The 20,307-nt window shown below is 44.6% G+C and overlaps 1 protein-coding gene across 1 annotated transcript in view; it reads right to left on the minus strand.

Moving 5' to 3' along the window:
* kndc1 (kinase non-catalytic C-lobe domain containing 1) overlaps positions 1–13,359 on the minus strand; it is a gene marked incomplete at its 5' end in the record, with an annotated part of 41,164 nt that extends 27,805 nt beyond the window's left edge. Inside the window, 9 exon segments of the mRNA XM_079279587.1 lie at positions 108–208; positions 348–462; positions 1,324–1,944; positions 2,451–2,590; positions 2,695–2,812; positions 4,445–4,591; positions 6,272–6,330; positions 9,132–9,330; positions 13,255–13,359. Of these exon segments, the coding sequence (XP_079135713.1) occupies positions 108–208; positions 348–462; positions 1,324–1,944; positions 2,451–2,590; positions 2,695–2,812; positions 4,445–4,591; positions 6,272–6,330; positions 9,132–9,330; positions 13,255–13,359 (1,605 nt within the window).
* Positions 13,360–20,307: the final 6,948 nt, after the last annotated feature.

Below are 20,307 nucleotides of genomic sequence, written 5' to 3' on the forward strand. Positions count from 1 at the left end.
CTGCAGAGAACACAGAGCATCAGTAACTGAAGTCAACTAAAACACTGCTGCCTTATACATACTTGGGTAAAGAGTGCATCTATTTTGCATGTAAACAGCTAAATACAAAAAAAAAGATGGAACAATATGAACATACCCATGTTTTTAGGTTTCAGGAAAAGCACTTCTCCCTCGCAGCCCACATGCAGTGTGTCCAGGCACAGATAGGCTAATAATACAGAGAGAAATCAGCTGCACGCTACAATTGCGGGGCACAAAATTCAAGCCACGCCACATATCATTTGCGTAATTTTGTAACTCTCCTTCGGGCCAGCCCGAGGTTCAACGAACAAAGTGGTTCAAATCACCTGGAAAGTCGATGTAGGTCTGCAGTGAGGACAGGCAGGTGTAACACAGAGCCCAGAGCTCATTGACCGTCAGCCTCCGTCCACACCGAGTCAGTAACTCTCTCAGAGAGATCCACTGGAGGGAAAACAAAGAACAAGTCTGAGTTTAAAAGAGGAATATGTTCCACTTAGGAGCTTCAGCTGATCCCCAGGTCGGCCCAAGTAGCTGAAACTGCAGTAATCCCAAACTTCACTTCCTTAAAATCTATTTTTGAGGGTTCAAACCTACATCCCCTTTTGAAGATTGTTTTGGTCTGTTACTGTGGTTAACGTGATTACTCTGACTCTATGAGACTTAACACTTTCCTCTGGAAATAAAACTACATACATACGTAATTCATGACTATATAGATCATCATTTTTGTAAATTTAAAGAAGATAAGCAGACCTCAGCGTCATGTCTCATGGCAAACCTATTTAAGACAGCGTGAAGTATCTCGAGTAAAATGTGTTGGGCTAACGTTAGCTAATTAGCAAAAAAAAGGTGTGTTTGAAAAGTTAAAGTTCATTCCTGACTTTGGAAATAGGTAGACAAATAAAAGTAGAAAAATAGTAAACAAAACAACATGTTAAAGGTGCTAACTTCCAAATTCAGAGCGTATCTATGATCGAGGGACTGCCTCCACACTGAGCCAGTGGCTAGCAGCAAAGGGCGCTAACAGCACTAACAGTGCAAACCAAGGCAACAGTGCTGTCTGAGCTAACAGCGTGTACCTAAGGGGAAACCTGAGGGCTGGCGCTACGCTAATTTAGCTTCTCCTCTAGCTACTTCTCATAGCTTCACTTTAGAGGAGCTACCATATTTAAAAGTTCGGACTAACATCCCCCCAACAAGAACCTTTTCATGTTTCTATCGCCTCCTATTTACAGACAGCCAACTCTTTAGTGCCTCCGTAACCGCACCGGACACGACTGCGAGAAACAATCGCTGTCTAACCTCATCCTGAGATTCTTCATTGAGGCACAGCATGCTTTTGGTCATGTAGTTATTGGGAATATAGAGGCTGTGGTTCAATGAGCTCTGGTGCTCAGACGGGTCCTGTTCCATTTCCAGCTCCTGACAGGAAGCGCAGGAAGATGCCGAATCCTGGGCGGCGTCCTTAGATTCGCACTCATGGCACCCTTGGATCTGTGTTTCCCCGCAGCACAGCGTCTCTGCAGCGTCCTCGTATCCTCCTGACATTTGGTTCCCACAATCCTCAGAGCTGCTGTGTGGGTAAGACTCACAGGACCGGCCCCGGTCGAGTCTTTGAAGCCTGCTGCTCCACATGGACGTGCAGCCCAAGTGCTCGTCCGCTCCTATCTCCGTGAGATCGGACACGGGTATGCTGATATCTCCGTGGGTCGGCGGGGACAGACAACGGGGGTTGTTGGAGTCTGGGACGGAGCAGGAGCGGTTCAGAGCCCCCCTCGACCTGTTCGGCCTCTGCTGGGCTCTCCTCCTCACCGGGGAGCTGTTGTGGGACCTGCAGTCCAAGTCGTCGGCCAAGATCATGCCGTCTCCTTCACAGCTGTCCATGTCCTCCGCCCAGAGAGAGGAATCCCAGCCGCCGCACACCTGCAGATTGAGTTGGTATAACAAAGTCATTTGTTTGGGCTATTTGTGGGAATAATCCTGATTATACTGCACTCCATCGCACTCCAGCGCTAACAAACGAGACCGAGTTGACCAGCTCACACTGCAGCACTTTACGAAACCCAGTCAGAAAGTGACCGCCAACGTGACCGGTTAGCTTGACTGCCATTTATGCTTCACATTGCATTACAGTGACGTAAGAGCCTGAAAATAGAGAAATCCGAGAATCGACTTTTGAATCGATTATCGATTCGGAATCGATTCGTGAAACCATTTGGGATTCCCAAAGATTCCAAACATCTAGTGGCCCGAATGGCAGATGCGTCATGTTGTAGTGCTTTTTTAAAATGTATTTTACAATTTTTCAGATGAAATGAAATATCACAAACAGGTGCGCGCTCTTGACAAATTCTGTCTGCTGCTGACATCCTTAAATGATCTCTTCTTTGACAGCAGCAGTTTCCCTAAAGCCAGCGACTGTAACATACCTGCTGCCTGGACAGACCATTTGCTTTAACAGAACTGCCAGCACACAGGTCTTTGGCATTATCATCCGAGCTCGGTCTTTTAAGCAGCCATCTGGGTTTGGGATGCTGCCATCTTGCCTCCCAGGAGCCTTCTTGTCCATCTGCGGATGATACAAAGACGGCAATTAGCACCGGGGGAAATCACAGCGGAGACGCGTACGTTGAGATGATAAAAAAATAAAAGAATGTCATTTAAAAAGAGGACCTTGAAAGGTTGATACTGATTCGATGGAGAGCACCCGTCGCCCAACAGAAGACAGTTTCCGGCACACAGCTGCAGGGGAGGTATGAGACAGCCTCGGTTCAGCCAGACACAGGACGTCCTGTGGGAGTATTATACACGTCGGTTTGTACTGTAGAAATGATTATGTTCTACACGCAGACAACTCTGTCTTGCTTTAAGAAAATGATTGTATTGTATTATGGATGTCCACTGGATTATTCACCTATTTATTGCCATTATGAGCTATTATTTTCTATAGATATATTGGGTTACAGTGCATTATTTCACAGTTTTTGCATTTGTTACAGGGTAACATTTCCTTGATATAAATGCAATTTTCTTAATTTATTCATTCTGCATAAAGAATTCATTCAGAATGAAACCCCTTCAACTTGTATGAGGTGACTTTTGCTGATTCTGCATGTGCGTATGAATATACCGTACATCCAGGCTTGTATTTCGTTACACGGAATGCCTGATGAAGGTCGCTTGTCGGAAATGTTGCTGTTCAACAACTCATACGTGACAGCGTGCAAGAGCTGTCACGTATTCTCCGACACACATTTCATTCATTACCTCTCTGTGAAGAAAGAAAGACGAGAGCGCTCTGTGAAACCTGTAACGTGCTTCCAAAGCGCACCACTCTGCCGAGGTAAATGATGTCAGACGTTATGAACCACAACCATCATTTCCTTTTGAGTCGCAAAGTTTCAAGTCACGTAACCATCTAGTGCTCTTTGCTTTTGGATTTTGTGAGGCACTCACTTGTTGATGACAGGTGTTAAATCTATATCAATATAAAATCTGTGCAAATTAGTTCATCGAATAGTCATTAGACAAAAATAGACATAAATCAATGCTGCAGCCATAATTACAGTAAACACGCATGTGATTGTTGTGATGCCGTGCTGTACTGAGATATATTCTATGGTCTTGTTGTGTAAGGACATTACCATTCATCTCTTTGGGTCCTGAATCGGACTCTAAACGTAAATGAATTCATTATATTTGCCAGACCTTTGGGGAGTTCATGCGCTTTGTCGCGTGTGTCTGTCTGTCTGTCTACAGATAATCTCGCATACCACTGGACCAATCTGCCTGATACTTTTTTCGCACATTTTTAACTGTATGCTCAAGGACCTCTCGTTGTTGCGGTGATTTACACTTTTTAACATCTTTTTTTTTTACTCTTTCATACTGTCGTTGACTGCTGACTTCTCACTCTTTTTCAGCGGCAACAACTGCTTCAGTAGCAAAAGGCCTTTGTCGTGGCTCAAAAACTGACATCCACAGAAAGAATTGGTTTCATTCTGGACTGGAACATCTGCAGATTAATTCCATACCCCAGCACGTTATGATGCAGTAAACTCAGGCGCAACACAAGATGAATAAATCCATGTTTGTTGTTATCTTGGCCTCCATCTTGATTGTAAGAGAGCCAAGAGGGACAACTGACTGTGATTCAACTGTTCTTTGTTTGGGAGGAGAGAGGGAGACACCTGGTGGAGATCTGTTGTTTTCATGTAATCCCACTTGACATTAATCTAATTTAAAGCGTAACTACACACTCGCAATGACTTTATTTCAGACACCGTACTTCTTTTTCGTAACTGTATACCATGACAACACTTCTGCTGGAGTGAGAGCTCTGATTATCCCCCCCCCCCCCACCTTTTCACACCTTTCTATGAATCATTCTGGCAGTTACGCACAGTCAGCAGGGTGCCGGTACCTGCAGGAGAGGCCTGTGCTCGGCCTTCTCCTCCTGCATCTGCTCCAGCAGCTTCTGGATTTCTTCCCCCAGCTCGGCCTCCAGCTCCGGCTCGATGACAAAGTTCAGTGCGGCAGAGAGCGTAGAGCCCAAGGAGTAAACATGGCCCTGCAGCCGGGTATAAAAGGAGGAGAAAACACCATCATCATCATCATCATCAGGAAGCAGCTGCAGCTGCGATCTTACAGTAAGTACAGAGATCAGCCTGTGAACGACGATAGAAAGCGTTGAGAAAATCCAGCATCTTGTTGCCATGTTGGGTGGTAATGGTCATGTGTTTGTCCATACTCGGGACAGAGCTTTTGTTTTGCTTTGCTACACTGACAGTGGATGTTATGGGCAGCTCGAAGGCGGCAGCGGATTTCAACCAGGTGCTTCTGAGTTCACGTCGCGGACACTGCGGTCACTCCCAACAACTGAAGCGGACTGCACCCGTACTTATGTGGTAAACACGTGTGCAACGAGGGTCCCAGTGTGGGTCACCAACAATAGAAGCGCAAATACTCACACGTCTAAGGCCTGAGCTCCTGTTTTGCTCACATCGTTGCTTTGGCCGTGAGTAATATCTCCCTTCAGAAGAACACATTTGAGAAAAAAACGTGTGAAAGAAGAGGAGACATGTTTCTGTGTTTCGACAGAAGGCACAATTAGAATGCACGATTTCTTTTTAAAATGTTGTTACATAAGTCAGCTGTGAATTTATTTGCGTTATGGTGAGAACAGTGACACCGCTTACTGATGCTGCATGCTCCACAGAACGCCGTGGCATCAGAGGCAGCAAAAAGACTCATTTCAAGACTTTCATCCAGCAGACACAGATGTATCGCAAAGTATCTGGAGATGAATGTAAAGGTGACCGAGGTAAATTATGTATTTGAATTACAGTCTTCTCGATGAAGAATGCGTACTTATCCTACCAGTATATTTCATCGCCTCGCAGTTACACGCCTCCACCAACCAGTCGTGTTGCCGTTTACATCCATGTCTGTCCAAAATGTCTTCATCATTGTGTCCTTAGACATTTGTTTGAAATTGTCATAATTATCACATCATTTCTTAAGACATGTGTTTTGGATGTTTGTGTTGAATTTAAAGATGTCTTCCCTCAGGTCGTCCCTGAAAAATCACTGGAAAAGGACAGACGGACGTCACTGGCGCGGAGACAAAAGAAAGGACCCAGTGAGAGAATTGCAGCAGCAGAGACGATTTATATGCATTGTACTACACAGACACTCATACATGGAGCTGCAGGTATATTCTGCCTCATCATGATCTATGTCAACACACAGATCCACTAGAGGAATTCAGGTTTCAGTACCTCACTCACAAAAGTTACAACAAGGTCCTTCCAGTCTCTCACAAGATACAGATGAGTGAGAATAATTCTGTTTATTTCAACTGAGGTGTTATTATTGTATTGTGGCCTAACGTTGGTATGTTCAGATACGTTGAAAAGTCATCCGTTCAGACAGCTTCTAGGCCCATAAAATAGCATTTAAGAAATGATCTCTTATAACCTCGAAATGTAGCACTTGATCTAAAATCAGAAGTGGAAGAAGTACTGTTTTAAGTGGCAAACCGTGCGTGATTGAGTGCTGCTTCCACCTTATTCCACATTACCAGACAGAGGTGAGGTCGGAGCTGAATGTTGGCTGGCCTATGTGGGGAACTTCTCTCTCAGCAAACACCGCCACGGTGCCTGTGACTGCGCGGTGCATACTGTCCCAGGGGTGAATGTGTGCACCTGTGACCAGGTTCAAATCTATCAGCAGATCTGGCCTCTCTCACCTCGAACGTGCTGCCCGTGTTGTCGAATTCAGGAGGCACAAAGGAGCCTTCTGGATCATCTGCAAGGATCAAAACATGGCAATTAATCAGCACCATTAAAGACGCCAGAACAGCATGCAGCATGTCATCGAAAGGGAACGAGCGGCACGCTGGCCGTTTGATGCGTAGCCACGTCGCTTCTGTACCGTGACCCGTTCTCGCTAAGCCTCCACCGCCATGAGATGCAAATCAGAGGGATGCGCTGAACCACAACAGTCCAGTGAGCTGGTGCCGCCGTTTCCCCCTCATTTGCCTAATTCACACGTCAGAGACAATCCCTGAGGAACAAGATCCGCCGATCAGAAGACGGAGCGGCGGCGGCCTCCTCCTCCTCCTCCTCCTCCTCCTCCTCCTCCTCCTCCTCAAATAGGCCACCGCCCAGACCGGCTACAGGAAGGACACACAGACGCACGAAAACACCACCACTGACATGCACCCCATCGGCTGGACTTATAGGACGAGAGAGGAAGAGAGGCACGTGGAGACAGAGGGAGAGAGAGAGAGACAGCGTTCGAGGAAGAGGAGGAGAGGAGGAAGAGGAGTAAAGTGGGTCATGACAGATCTGGGTTTGTCTGCTGAGGGATGATGTCCTCTCCCAGGTGTTGTGAGGCCGATCTCCTTTTCTCCTCTCCTCTGTAGCCTTTTTCTTCTCATCTCTGCATCTGTTTCTTTCCTCTCCAATCCTTACAATTCCTCTCCTCGCCTCTTTTCTTCCCTTCTTCCCTTCACTCTCCTCTTTTCCTTACTTGCTTGTTTTATTTCCTCTCTCCTTCTCTTTCTTTTCTTTCCCTTCTTGCTCTCTCACCTCCTATTTTCTTTCCTTTACTATTGCATCCTCCCCTTTATTCTCCCCTCATCTTTAACTTCCTCCCCTACTTTGCCTTTTCATTTCCTCTTTTTTTTCTTTCCTTTTCTCTCCTATCCTTCCCTGCCTATTTCTCTCCTCTCCTCTTCCCTTTCATTCCTCTCCCCTTTTTCATTTCCTTTCACTAGCTGTCCCTACTTTTCCTTTCACCACCACCTTGGCATCTTCCTTCCATTAATTTTCTTTCCTTTGTCCTTCCCTTTCTCCTACTCTCCTCTTTCCTTTCCATTATCTTTCCTATCCTCTTTCCTTTCCTCCCAACTTTTGTTTCCTTTCCTTTCCCCTCCTTATCCATAACCTCTCCCCCGTGCATGTTCTTTCCATCTCCTCTCCTCTCCAAAGGTCAACAGTTCAAACAAACAAGAAGGAGAAAAGGACAGACAGTAGAAAAGGAGGACAAGATACTTCAGCATGTAGTGAGGACGAACTGTGACACGGTGAAATGAGCAGTGAATAAGCAAAGAAGAAGAAAAGGACAGCCGTTATCAGTGACTCAGTTGCCTCCGGGGTGATGGAGAGAACTCTGTGAGTCATGTTTTCCTACTAGCACAACAGGTAGCATGAGCTGAGCACTATTCCTGATTCTACACACTTTCCCTAATGCGCTGATCACATTACCCTCACGGCACAGAGTTGCTGCTCGCGATGCTAAACCTCCGCAGTTTGTCTCGGTCATCATTGTGCGAAAATCTCCGGAGGACATTTTGTTACCTTGCTGCTATGAATGCAGTTTTAATGAGCTGAAATGAACCCTATTGATGAGTCGTTGTGGCAACGGCCCCGCTCACTGAGATGCATCACCACAGTCCCTCAAGGTCGCTCTATTGTGCCCGTTTCTGCACGAACACGGGGTCGCGCGCGTTGGCTTGAAATGTCATGACTGATGCACAAAGAACTCAATAAAACAAAATGAAAAACTGTGCTGGGCACGGAGGGCGGAGAACGTAGAGTTTTGATTGATGACACAGAGATGCACCGTGTACCGGGGTCACCGCGTGTGGTTTCTCTTTCTATTCACAGGATGACTCACGGCCCGATCCGATAAAGAACGAACGCAAATGAAGCTGTGAAGGGCTTTAGCCGACAGAGCCACCGAAGTACCTCTCCAAAGTCTCTCTATCACCAATGGAGATTTGTGTGGATGCAACATTTTAAAGGGAAGTGTATATGAGCGCAGGTTGCCCGCTGATAGGCTAACCAAGCCGTTACCACAACGACGATCCCCCTGGCAACTCTGACACTGTTGATTTGATCAATGCTCATCAATTATTATTTGCCATCGGGGCATGGAATAAGTGTGTGTGCCACAGTGCTGGCGTGTTGGTGATGAGACACAGAGCGAATGAGAGGGGAAACGTGGAGATAGGAAGGATAAATGGAGAGAAGAGGAGAGAGGAGGAGAGGAGAGGAGAGAGGAGGAGAGGAGAGGAGGTGAGGGATTATAATTCATTGGCTGTCGCGGGGCCTCACAGCCCTGTGAAGGAGAACTACGTTGTCTGTGCAAATCAGAGCAGACCTCAGCAAAGCCCCCAGAGATCCAGGAATTTGCTCGTTGAAAGTGATACAGATCAGGGCATCAGATCGCTGAAGAGAATAAAAAAAATAAAAATAAAAAAGAGCCCTCCTCTCTGGGCTGAACAGAGCTGAAGCTGCAGTTAGGGGCCGACTTCGCATTAAAACCCTGCAATGCAGTTCTGATCTCCTCTGTTCTGTCTTCTGGTTTCTAAATGTTCCGGCATGAGGAGATATCCGTACCACGAAAATACGAATAATATTGAAAAAAAAGCACGTCACCAGTCAGCTTGACCAGTAGCATGACAGAAGTCGTACCCATAATATCATAAGATAAATATCATGCAAAAAAAAGGTGCAAATCAAAGGGTATACAATGTCCGGAAAGTGGTTTCAAATTTGCACAAACACATAAATGACAGCGTGTCCGTGCTGACGACTCACCGCTGAGCTGCTCCATGAAGCACACATTCCCGTGGGCGTTGAAGGCCAGCGTGTCTGGTGTGATGCACAAGGTGTGGAAGAGGTGGGAGGGTCGGATGCTCTGCAGTGCCAGGACGCACTCTGCACACACCGCCCACACCTCCTCCTCAGACAGACAGCTGTCCCGCAGGGACAGGATGTCTGCCAGAGACACGTTCTCCTGGGGACAGAATACACACACAAGAATGTCCAGGTAAGCTCACACAAACACGTGGTTCAATCATAGATACAAGAAGTGGATGTAGTCGCCGGGACGTCGCCCATTGGTTTGTGGAGAGCCGTTTTGAAGCCTTGAGTTTGGAATTTCGGCCGTCGCCATCTTGGTTTTTTGCAACCAGTAAACAGAAGTGACCATATTTGGACTGCAGGTCGTGACGGCGTGGCAGAGATCTGTCAATCATAAGGTAGCCACGCCCTAAAGAATACCCTGCTTTGTGGTCTATTTTACTCTAAATAGACCATTAAAGGTAAACTAAATGAACATTGAAGAAGGCTTGAAACTAGAGATTGAGAACATAAACTCATCTTTACAATGTTTACGAAATAAATCTAGAGAGAAGTAGAGTCATTTTCTCATAGACTTCCGAACAATCAGACTTCTTTCTGCAACCAGAGGAGTCGCCCCCTGATGGACATTAGAAAGAATGCAGGTTTAAGGCACTTCATTCATTCACCTCATTGACTTCACTTTTCAGAACCAGAGGTTGCCTTCTAGGTTCAATACTTGTGTGAGGGAAAATGTTAATGAGGATTTATTTTCTATTAGCTTGTAGCTATTTAGCTAGGTCGACCAATCGCTGTTGTCTTAACAAAATAGAGGATAAAAGGAGGCAGAATTAGGGCTTAACCTACAGCCATAAAAACTAGAAACTTCCAAGTCAAGTCTAGCCAGCCGCTTAAATATTGTACTACTTTAGAAAGGCTTTCAATGTGGCGAGGTTTCTCTGCAGAGCATTTCATACTTTTTAATGCCCAGCAACAGAGACTAGAAGGCAGGCGGTTCCCATTTCCCTCCACTCCTTGAGCGCCTCAAACGCACCACCAAACAAGAGTTTTTCAAAAACATTCCCTGCTTTCTGCTGCGCTTCAGTCAGCCAACTCACGTGGAACGGATTCATTAAAATGCAAATACAGCGTGTGCAGAGTTAAAGTTTGCCGTTAAGACTCTGGCCTCATCACTCTCTGCAGCACAGAGGGGCGCTGGAGACAGATAACAGAGTCCCACCTAAAGCCCGGAGAAACTAGATCCTACATGTGGATGCTGCTACTACAGTTATAACGCAATGGTAGCAGTAGCAGCAGCAGCGTGCCGGCTTATACGGAGTGCCGTCTTGCAAAGATACAAATAGGGAGATAAGGAAGCCAAATGGGAATGTCTGTATTGGGCTAATCCTGTGAATTAAAGGTGCCCCGTGGAGACTTCTTATAAACAAACAAAAGTTGTGTTTACATTCAATATTACTCATCAGAAAAGCATTGTGCGTATCCCTGAGGTCTAACAAATGTGCTCAATGCATTTGCTCCGCCATAAAACATTTGCAAAGCTAATTTTTACTCATTTTATTTTATGACACCCAATGTCATAAAATACATTTATGTATTACATTGTAATACATGTAATACATTTATGTATGTAATACATTTATAAAATACATTCAAAACTGCCGGTTTGAAGCCGCAAGGTCAGCATCTTGAATGCAGGTAAACAGTCCGTGTGGAGAGCAAGGGAAGTGGAGGACCTCGTCAACCATTGGCTATCATCTGACAAAGACGTAGCTTTTCATGAGCTTTTTTTATTTATTTCTCTGCAATCATATATAGATAACTGTTTATAGAGATTGGCCAAAATGTCATTTGGTCGTTAAACACATATAGCCTTCAAAAAGCAATTATGTTTCTCTCAAGTTGCTAATCGAACAGCTAACAATTCACGTACACACGGAACACACAGAAGAAGGAGGAATCCCTGAAATATTGGTCGTTGTCCCCAGAGGCTAACACGTCGTCAGATCGATAGCTGGTGCCTGGTGTGTTCTTTTTTTCTTTCCTGTTTCACTAAATTAAAACTGACATGCTGTTGACTGTATTTTAAAAATGTTAGCAGCACAGGATCACTGGTCACTGGAAATGACCTCACCACTGGAAGATGACAGCGTGAAGCACTGACAGCAACGCTACTTTTCGGGAGTCATCTTCAGTTTGAGAAAGTGTTGAATGCCCCTGTCTCATCAAGGGTGGACCAAACATACCCGCCGCAGAAACAACCTGCTCACCCTGCTGCCGTCTGGCACGCGATACGAGGAAGATCTGCTGCTGCACCACCAGACTTCAGAGCAGCTTCTGTCCTCGTGCTCAAGGAGACGCCTCAACTCATCCGCCACAAAAAATACTTTTTCCTCATGTGGCATAAAGGGACATTTCGTTATGCAACCCTGTTTTGTACAATGACAGTAAATGAACCTTAAAAAGGTCTCAACAATGGTCCTGAAACAGTGCCCTCATTTTAATGCTGAATTGCTACTTCAGTATAAGGGTATTTGATACACAAAGTACATGACAACCTGCTAACACGCACACACACACACACACACACTTTTTAAGCCATGGAGTGACTCCACACACCCCGCATGCCATGAACACACTGCATCGTCTGTGATCCACTGTTACAAAGTGGCCCCACTTATCCTGGCAGACGCGGTGATCTCAGAGATTCCACGCGGCATCCGGCATCATGCATTATGGTCTGATCACGACAGGATCCTCTGTTCCGTTTAGCGAGTGAACACAAAAGCTGGCCTTGACGCAGACAGATGGCTGCAAGAGGGGAGTGTGGGGGGGGGGGGGGCATCACAAAGACACAACTGTCAAACACTATAATCATAACCATGAACTTCTTTCTTCTTCCATGGCATTATTTATGTCTATCTGTACTCTGAACTGTGTCTATCCGTTTGGCTCTCTTGTGGGTGCTGGAGAGTTGCAGCAGGTTGTGAACAAAGCATATGGAGGCGATCTAGTGGGGTAAAGCGTGATTACAGGGCAGAAAAGTGCCACTGCAAGCAGCAGCAGCAGCCCCATAAATAGAGGTTTCCCTTGAGAATAGGAGAATAGTGCAGTGGAAAGCTGGAAGTCTCTCTCACCTCCCCCCCCCCCACCCCCAAGTTAAATATGCTGTCCTATATAGGTTTGCCTCTGAGCTCCGAGGCTCTGATGAGCCTGGTGGAGTTAGTGGATGTGTGGTTTGACTGAAGTTCCTTACACTTTCAAACGTACATCTACTCCTGCACAGTTTTGAGAATAATTCACTTGAGCAAATCCATTTTATGTTACTTGATGCTTCAGGTTGTTTTTAGAATGCGGCACTTTACAAAAGATGAGATCTCTGGGGCCCCTTGTCACATTTAAGACGTTAACGAGGGGCTGAGTGGTTCAATTTCAACAGCTGTTCATGGCTAAAATGGCGTCAGCGATCTACAGCTACAGTGCAAAGCCCAAAGAATGAATGCAATTGTACGCAGCTTTGTTTTTTCTGCTTTTCTACTACAATACTCATCTCAGGGGCCCCGTAGATTAATCTGGAGACCCTTCAGAGGGGTCCAACCCCTATAGGGAACAACAACACCAAGCACTTCACTGAATACAGTATAGTTACTAAAGTACTTTTACTAAATACATTTTGCTTATACGTCTGTACTTTGACTCAGGTCGACTTTGAAAAACAAGACTTTTCCTTCATTTATTGGTGCTTTTGCTTGATTTAAGGGTGTGAACACTTCTTCAGCCTCATAGGAAGAAGTTATCGTGACACACTAAAATATGAAGAAGAATGCAGCATCGGTGTCATTGTCATCTGGTGAAGACACGGGGCATGGACTCACAACTTCTAAGTCTTCATTCAGCTGAAGTGCTCATTATATAATGATTTAAACCCTCTGCAATACGTAGGCTGTGGTGGTTTCTGAAGGGGGGGGGGGGGGGGGGGAGAAAAACCTCATCAGTGGGTCATTTATTAAACATCATGTAATATAACCAACCAATAAATCCCAAAATGTTAAAACATTCATGTAAAACAAATGTGCCTCACCTCGTCCTCCAGCAGTGGGGGCAGATGCTCCAGGTCATAACACGCGTCTCTTTCCTCCGCTTTCCCCAAGTACGTGAGCGCAGCATCGCCCCCCGGACTCTCCATCGCGGCCACTTCGGGTTCCCTCACGCAGCAAAGCGAACGTCGGCCCAGACAACGTTGTCTCCAGTCGACCCAGATAGTATTTCCCTGAGCTCTCCGGGTACAGCGAGCACACTGCAAACCGGGGTGCACGAACTACTTGCTTGCTGCAGTCAACGGTCAACTGCGGGGACACTCGGGGTCCAAAAGCGACGCCGGAGAAAACGGGGGAAGCACGGCAATGCGCCTGAGTCGACCGGGAGGAGGTGTAGGGGGTGGTGGTGGTGGTGGTGGGTGCTGGTCGGCGTTTTGAGGCTGTCATCACTACTACACCTCCACGGAAACAGACGACAACACCGAAGGGGGGATCACGAGCTGCAGCTCCGTGGATCCTCCCCTCCCAGTGGAGGAGCCGGTGCTGGCAGAGCGCACAGTGTTGCTGCCTGCATGCCACAGTTGGCTCCACGCCTCCGCGCACAGTGCAGTTTGTTTGAGTGACTCATATTCAACACTTGAGTCGTTATTTTCGATTTTATTTGTTGGTTTCTTTGGTTGGGCACAGTGCACATTAATAAACAGTCCTGTAAGTGCGCCAGAGTTAGCCAAGAGGCTATTTTTCATCTGTAGTCCCAGGGCGCGCGCCAGCGGCGGAGATTCTGCAGCCAAAGAGCTGATATCAGATCAGCCTGACCTCACAATCAGACAGCAGACTCGCGGGAAACACCAGACAGGTTTGGCTAGCTGGATGACGTCATGCTAATAACTTATTTAGCTTTTTAAAACAACGGGGACGGATCCAGCACGGACAGTTACGGGAGTGAGGGATGAGGAGGTAAGGAAACATGAGAACACCAGGGTAGGGAGTGAGGGATGAGGAGGTAAGGAAACATGAGAACACCAGGGTAGGGAGTGAGGGCTGAGGAGGTAAGGAAACATGAGAACACCAGGGTAGGGAGTGAGGGATGAGGAGGTAAGGAAACATGAGAACACCAGGACACACATGAGAACTCTGTCAAGCTACATATTATGCAAAGTGAACATCTTTTCTTCTACATAGCTGTCCTCAGTCTCATCTGCTTAACTTGGTCATGGAGGCATCAACATGTAATAGAGATGTTAAATTAACAGTGAAAACTCATCATAGCTTAATTTAACATCAGTATTCATAATTACACTTCATGTTTACTTCTCCTGATCTTTACCTCCTATAACAAGGTCCATAGGGGCATCTCAATAAATAAACATGTTAGATTATACTATATAAGTGTTATTTACGGCTTTTTTCGTGTTGGAATACATGTTAAATATTTAACTGCCAAGTAATAATGAGTGTCTGATACTTACATTTTTTTGCATCAAATCATACTGGGATGTTTGCTGAAATTGATAGGATGGCCCTAGAACATTTTCCACCAGCCGCCACTGGTGAAATATATAAGTCAGTCTGACACAGCAATCATGAGGGTCCACTGGCTGTCAAGACAGCAGACAGATTGAGGACAGTAAGCAGCAGGTACGTTCTCGTGTTGACAGAGCGGGGTACTGACTAACCATTTATTTTCAATGAACTGAATGTGTCTCGTTCTCTACTGGGATGGAGTTCCATTCTAGTGCAGCTTTGACAGAGAATGGAGACGGACTGAAAGCACTTTCCTGAGTGGGATCATTTAACCCGCTCTTGCTGCACCTTCTGTGAGCCGATATGTTGTTCTTGTGGTAACAAACTGTTTGAGTGGAGGAGAGGTCGAGCCATATGTAATAACATGGGACAGACATTCTCATATTTAATCATGTTTTCTCAGCTAAACAAGTTATATATTTCTTATATTGGGCAATGATGAGAAAGACCAGATTTTTGTAGTGTTCTTTTACACTAGCGGTTTTAGACGAGTGGTGCTAAGCTAGCCTGTGGCCAGGTTGTTAAACAGTATTATCTCTTATCTTATCTGTGATCTGGCTATGACCGGATGTTAGTCCATTCATACATGTGTGTGTGTGTGTGCTGTCAATTTCATTCGGCTAAAACATCTATACGTAAATGCCCATTGTGACATATATGTAACATTTCAGATCTTTGGCACTAGGGGGTAGTATTTAGAAAATATTTTCAGAAATGTGTTCCATGTGGTCCATTTAGTCTGTTTTATGTCCCCTGTAATTTTCCCTTTGAGGAAAAATGTGTTTGGGTTCTTATGGGTTAAACCATTGCCCTCAATTCTTATGCATGGAAACCTAAGTTGGAGAAACTAGTCCATAGCGGGAGACCAAAGTAACTCTGACAACCTGGTCGCATCCTGCAGAGTTAGTTCATTTTACTGGTGGGGGGGGAAATCATGTCAAGTCTCTGGAGGAATGCCAGCTCCTCGGCCATGCAAACCCTTCTTGCTTTTATGTCACTAATACAGTCACGCTCCTGCACACGCTTGTTCTGGATCAATGCTATTTGTACACACTTTGATTCACCGTCATTGCCGCACTCTATTTTGAATATCATCTTTGCCAGTGATGATGGAAAGCTTGTCTGGGTGCCAGCTGAGCCCAGGGTGGCAGGGAATGAAATTGCTGTTATACCGGCGGTGCCCCGTGGCTGCCGAGCAGTGATGGAGAGGCCTCTCTGGCCAGGCGGAGGGGAACCGCTATTAGATTTGTTGACAGCCAAGCGCTCTGTCATCTTGAGATAATAGACGAAAAATACTTTTACTTCAGCAGCCAGCCAATTAATGAGATTGTGCATATCCTGGCATGTCCCCTCAATGACTTCTTACTCGAGAACAAGGAAGTCAATTTGATCCTTGTTGGCATTGTACAGCAGCCAACTGAGAGATGCATTCAGAAAGTATTTCATCTTCAAAAGGATTAAGTGTGGAAGCGTTGCACAGCTCCTCGCTGCTGGGAACAGCTGAATCATTAATGTGAGGGAGCGCTTGGCGGAGACCAGCTTCACATTGGAATCCAAAGTTATCTGTTTTGTCTGTTGCCATATATATTAGACATACTCTTGTTCATTATTTGTACTTTTCACTTTCTTTCATTCTGATTCAGTGAGTTCACACTGAATGACAAAATGGTCAATTTGCTTTTTTGGGTTAACACAGTCAAGCAATGCTGCACATGATGCCACGCCTGTATCAATGATGTCACAACAGGCCTGTTACAGCAGGTTTATCATGAAGTGGAGCGCGGTAGGTCCTTTGAGATCATTCCCAGAGTCTCCTGTTATATCATTCATTGCTTTCTCTTTCATTTTTTATTTTCCAGGCAGTCACTAACTCACCTGTCGCCCCCCCAATCAAACTTGCAGTTGACCTCAGTTTTTTCCCGCCAGTTCCAGTTACCTGATCCCCACACCCACCCGTGCACATGCTTCTCATTCCTCAGCGACAACACGCCATGACCACGGCCACTTTGGAGACAGGAAGTGTAATGCGTCATCTTTGTTATTAGAGCATTTTTTTGTTTAATAACTAGTATAACAAGAAAGTCCTCTAAGGGTGGAAGTGTCGGTGGATGGCTCTAACAAACACAGGACTTTCACCCAGGAGGCCACTGTGTGTATATGCGAAACCAAAATAAACGAAATGTGAGCTTAAAATGTGTGACATAACATTTTCACGGTTGTTACATGTTGTTACTTAAGAAAGTCCACTCCAGGTGATGTTTTTTTATTTAAGCCAGTTCCATTGTTACGGTTGTAACTGGTACGTTAGGTCGATACATTATGATTTGAACACAAAACTCTTTTTTCTAACCTCATCCAATTCGCTTTGTTACCTAAACCCAACCAATCATTTCACAAACCACGGGACATTGTGTGTTTCTGCAAGCATGATACAAGGACATTATGAAAGGTATTTATGAAACGTACTTCGTTGGGAAACAACATCCAAAGTATCCCGTGGTTTTCAGAAATGTACATTGCCAACATTTTTTCTGGCGACTGGGTTGCAATTTCCACCTACACTTTTTCAGATCGTCTACTGAGGCATCCAAAAACCATTGCGATCCAGCCTGTCTGACAGCTAGTTTATGCCCCTTTGGAAAGGGTTTGCCTGTCACATCAAACAAGAACACTTTTTTTGAACTCCATCTGCCGTCTGTGAGTCATGCTTTTGGGTTCAAACCTTGTTTGAAAGTCACAACAGAACTGTCAGGATAGTATGTGAAAACACAACGTGATAGAACAGAGTATTCTGAACAGAACAGTTCATCTCTGAGTCAAGGAATAATCTAGATGCATGTTATGAAATGTTATAAATTCTACTTCACTGTACAAAATATGTAGGATACAATATTTTTACACATTTTTTGTAAGTCTTTTAGATGAAATGTCTTATTTATGTGACTCAAATCAATGCAAAATAAGTCACTTGTAAAAAGACCAATTTCATAGTTGATTCAATTGGAGTTGTTGATGTAAGTGAGACACGTTGCAGCAGAAACTTCATCTAGGTCGTCAACAGTGGCGTTATTACTGTACTTATGCAGAATCTATTGGTGAAATACCTCCTCGGAGACTGCATAGTACACAGTGATCCAATTTCACTTTCAAAAACTGGTTCAAAGCTGGCGTTGGTGCTGATAGCTGGAGCTAATTATGAACCTGTCTAAACCACCAGAATTTTGGCCAAATCATAAAATACATGGAGAAGAGCCAGCTCACATTTCGTTTCCAGAAAACAGATGGTTGTGTGTGACACAGAGTCGTCATTATAGATGCACAAACCTTTTAAAGAATAACTGCTCAGTAAAGCCTTTATGGGACCAGATCGTTTCACTTTTTTTCTTAAAGGAGCTGGATCTAACATTCTGATCATTAATACAGTAGCAAAATGACTATTCTCTTTGTAAAGATGTAGTGGAGTACTGTCTACCTGATCAGAGAATGAAGTCATTATCCCTCTGTGTGTTGTTATCAGTGCTTCTCCTTGCTTTGTTAAAATAAGCAGGGCCACGCATGCTTTTAGTTTGTGCATGCGAGCGTTCCAGCCCACGGCCGCCGCTCTGCGCTGCTTTAATACGCCGGTTACAGCTGATAAAGCCGTCCCAACCAATGGAAGCGTTGCACCCACCCTCCGGTTCCCCCTCAGGTAAACACTATTAGCTCTGCCAGCACTTTTGCTGTAGTTTGCACTGTTAGCGCTGTTAGAATCAATAGCACTGTTAGCACTATTAGCGCTGTTAGAATCAATAGCACTGTTAGCACTATTAGCGCTGTTAGCACTGTTAGTACTGTTAGCACTGTTAGTACTGTTAGCACTATTAGCGCTGTCAGAAACGTAAGCGCTGTGTCAGTGGCTCGCCATCGACATATTGAGTCGTTCAGAGGGAATCAAAATGCTTCCCATCTCTGATCTTGCACTTTTAATAGATTTTGGATGTCAGGAACAGAAGCTTGGTTTTAAAATATATATCTGACAACACATGTCCAGAATAAAGGAGCAAAACAAACATAAAAGTGTTATTCCTCCTTTAAATATTCATATCAAACTAAATGTAGAATATAAAAAAAACTCACAGAAATGGAAAAAGAGGGCTGCGACCCATAATTGGGATCCTGTGTGTATCCCGGACTGGCTGACCTGTGCAGTCTGGACAGTATTGTTACAGAGCAGAACCGTGACGAAGCTGGAAGTTCAAGCATGTGGACAGTCGTAAAACCCTTTGGGAATGGCGAATACTGGCAGATGTGCCCCAGAAAAATAAACCTCAGGTGTCAAAAGTACCTAGAGTCGACAGTTCCGGTATGATGCTTTAAAAGTGAAGCTCGGGGTTGTGTCTCAGCGGGGAAGCTCCTGTGAGAATATCTGACTTAGCAAAGCAGCCTGAAAGGATTTGGGATGCCGAGGTACGCAGCCGTTGAGGCGTTTTCTTTAAATGAGCAAGAGCAGTGTATTGATTTTGTGCCAGGAATATGCAAATTTGAATCCCCCATGGTGCTTTTAAACTCATAGAAGTTCAAAGAGCTGGAATGTCATCGGACCTCACCTGCTGAAATCCAAAGAGCAGCTGGGGAAATGTGTGAGGTTGATATACGTTTGTAATGTTTGCTGGTTCACCCAAGTTACAAAAAAGATCTCACCTTCCTCTCACGTCAGGCTTCCAGTGAAGAGACGAAAACATCGGGTCTGTGGAGACAAAGGAGGAGACTGTGACAACACGGGTCACCAACGAATACGATTTCATATATTATTATTACTATTATTGATAAGAACAATTATTATCATTATTATGTTACCGCTAATAAATACCAAAAATAGAAAAATGGGAATATGTAGAAACACTTGCTCCAAGGCAACTCTTCCAATTTCATTTGGCGTGATAAGCTTTCAGTGGGTGGACCTACAGTAATATCAAGGTGATTATACATAATCATCATAAACACTGGAAAAAGAACATGAATGGAAACAGTCTTGATTGCTGTAGTTACTACATGAGGTTAAAAAGCATTATATTCCCATGGAGCAGGACTGAGACCTGTGAAGGAGATGCTTTCGGTCTATACAGTATGTGACCTGAGGGGAAGCACAATGTGTTCACAGTTTCAAGCTAAACTATAAAACACACATTTTAGTCCAGTGAATCAGATCACAATGAATCAATTTAATCCTTAAATGTTTGGGAGTTTTGCCAGACAAACACCTGCTCTTTAGAGACTTGTTACACAGTGTGAGCTACAGATTAAAACAACTGTTGTTGAAAAATATTTTGACCATAGCATTTACAACACAATACAAGTCATATTTTTGGAATATTCATTAGTTTCCAATCATTTATTCATGCCTAAACATGTCATTTTCAGAACTTATGGATATTTTAAACATACCCCAATATCTTATTATTGACATTTAAGCAAGACCTATGCATACAAGCTGTTAAAATCACTGAAGGCTGCTGTTCATTGACTGGCACTTATCAAACACAAACTAGTGAGAACAGTAAAAAAAACAAATCCCTCACAAAGATACTGCTCGA

This window comes from Melanostigma gelatinosum (genome assembly GCF_949748355.1).
Source record: "Melanostigma gelatinosum genome assembly, chromosome: 12".
In the NCBI taxonomy this organism is placed as follows: domain Eukaryota; kingdom Metazoa; phylum Chordata; class Actinopteri; order Perciformes; family Zoarcidae; genus Melanostigma; species Melanostigma gelatinosum.